Source organism: Penaeus chinensis, chromosome 9 (genome assembly GCF_019202785.1).
Source record: "Penaeus chinensis breed Huanghai No. 1 chromosome 9, ASM1920278v2, whole genome shotgun sequence".
Taxonomy (NCBI): Eukaryota; Metazoa; Arthropoda; class Malacostraca; order Decapoda; family Penaeidae; genus Penaeus; species Penaeus chinensis.
The window spans coordinates 21128557-21130292 of NC_061827.1; the positions used below are offsets into that span (position 1 = coordinate 21128557).

Sequence of the window (1736 nt, forward strand, 5' to 3'; positions counted from 1 at the left end):
TTGCCAACTTGCTGACAGAGAGTTTCATTAAAGTGATCCAGGCTGGTAGGAGTAAAGTCTTCATACCAGCAGGCAATTCTTTCAATGAATTCATCATGATATTTAGCAGCAAGGTGGTATCTAAGGCGCGGCTGGGGTGGGGTTCTTTTGCAAAAAGGGAGGGTTATACCTAATGCCCAGTGATCACTAACTAAGAATGGGATGACTTTCGCAGTACTTGGTAGTGTGTGCTGATTGTATAGAGCTATATAGTCCAATTTCCCTCCTAAATAATGAGTTTTTTCGAAGGGGCATAATAAGTGTATGGGGTCACTAGTATTTTGGAGATAGTCATAATAAGCCTTACCGTTTTTCCCAATGGTCCTTCCCTCGGAGCCCAAGAGAGGATGGCGAGCATTAAAATCCACACACAATAAGACAGTATCAGTATGTATCATGCAATCAGGAGGTTTAGGTACCACCTCACTATCATGTGGATTATATACATTAATGATTTTGATAGTTTTACCGTCTAGAAATATTTCAATACTAAGATATTCAACACAGGAGTTGTCACTATTGTCATCAATCACTTTCGATGGAATTGAGTTCTTTATGTAAATGCCAAGCCCTCTCGTAGAGGGGTTAGCAATATTTGGTCTGTCATAGTATGTGTATCCCGCATTTTTTGCATAACGAGCACTAGTTCTGACTTCCTGAAGGCAACACACATCAACATTTTCGGAGTGAAGGTACTGGGAGAGAGTTGCCTTGCGTTTCTGCAAACTGTTTATGTTCCAGGTAATACATTTCAAGTGATTAACTGGAGACATTGATTACTTGACCATTTCCAAGAGCGAGAGAGAGAGAGAGAGAGAGAGGGATAAAGAAAAAGAGAGAAAGAGAGAGATAAAGATTGATAGATAGATAGATAGAAAGACAGATAGATAGATAGATAGAAAGAGAGAGAGAGAGAGAGAGAGAGAGAGAGAGAGAGAGAGAGAGAGAGAGAGAGAGAGAGAGAGAGTGAGAGAGATAGAGAGAAAAAGACAAAGAAGCAAACTGCCCCTCGCGCTCCTACAGGCTGTACCCCGCACAGCGCGGCCCAAGGTCACCCGCAGCCAATGGCCTAAGCGGAGTCAGGTACTCAGGCTCAGTCGGAGCCGATGCCCGCAGTGCGCATCTGGGAGGAAGGGAGAGAACTTGACGCCCTCTGCTCACGGATTTTAAAGCGGGCGCGACCATGGCCGGACGTGTGAAGAAAATCGGAGAGTAAGTGTGACGCTGCGTCTCTTTCTGTGACGAGCCAGACATACGGGGAGGGTGTGTGATGCGCTACAGAAGGTGAGATAAGGAGAAACCGTAGTCGTGTTTTGACAATTAAAAAGGACAGCAGCTATTATTGGCTATAACAAACGCTGCCCTCCTGATGCAGAGTTCAAAAGAGTTATATATAAGGAAAGGCTACTTAGGCAGAGAACTGTGAAGTGGCATCAAAAAACAATTCGTGGCTTCTTTTTTTTCTTACTGATTAAAACGTGTTTTATCACATATTATGTAACGTTTAAGAGTAATAGAAAAAAAAAAAATGTGTGATATGTGTGTGTGTGTGTGTGTGTGTGTGTGTGTGTGTGTGTGTGTGTGTGTGTGTGTGTGTGGGTGTGTGTGTGTGTATGTGTGTGCGTATGTGGTAGTGGGAGTGTGATATATATATATATATATATATATATATATATATATAGAGAGAGAGAGAGAGA

General features: G+C 42.6%; 1 protein-coding gene across 2 annotated transcripts in view; it reads left to right on the top strand.

Annotated features, from left to right (window-relative positions):
• Positions 1 to 1099: 1099 nt before the first annotated feature.
• The window catches only part of LOC125029115 (sulfotransferase 1 family member D1-like), a 14631-nt gene continuing 13994 nt past the window's right edge, over positions 1100 to 1736 (top strand). The window contains exon 1 of one of the 2 annotated variants that reach the window (XM_047618903.1): positions 1100 to 1251. In XM_047618903.1, the coding sequence (XP_047474859.1) occupies positions 1223 to 1251 (29 nt within the window). In that variant the 5' untranslated portion in view covers positions 1100 to 1222. Of the gene's footprint in view, positions 1324 to 1736 lie in introns of both variants that reach the window. The other variant, XM_047618904.1, reaches the window with a different exon arrangement.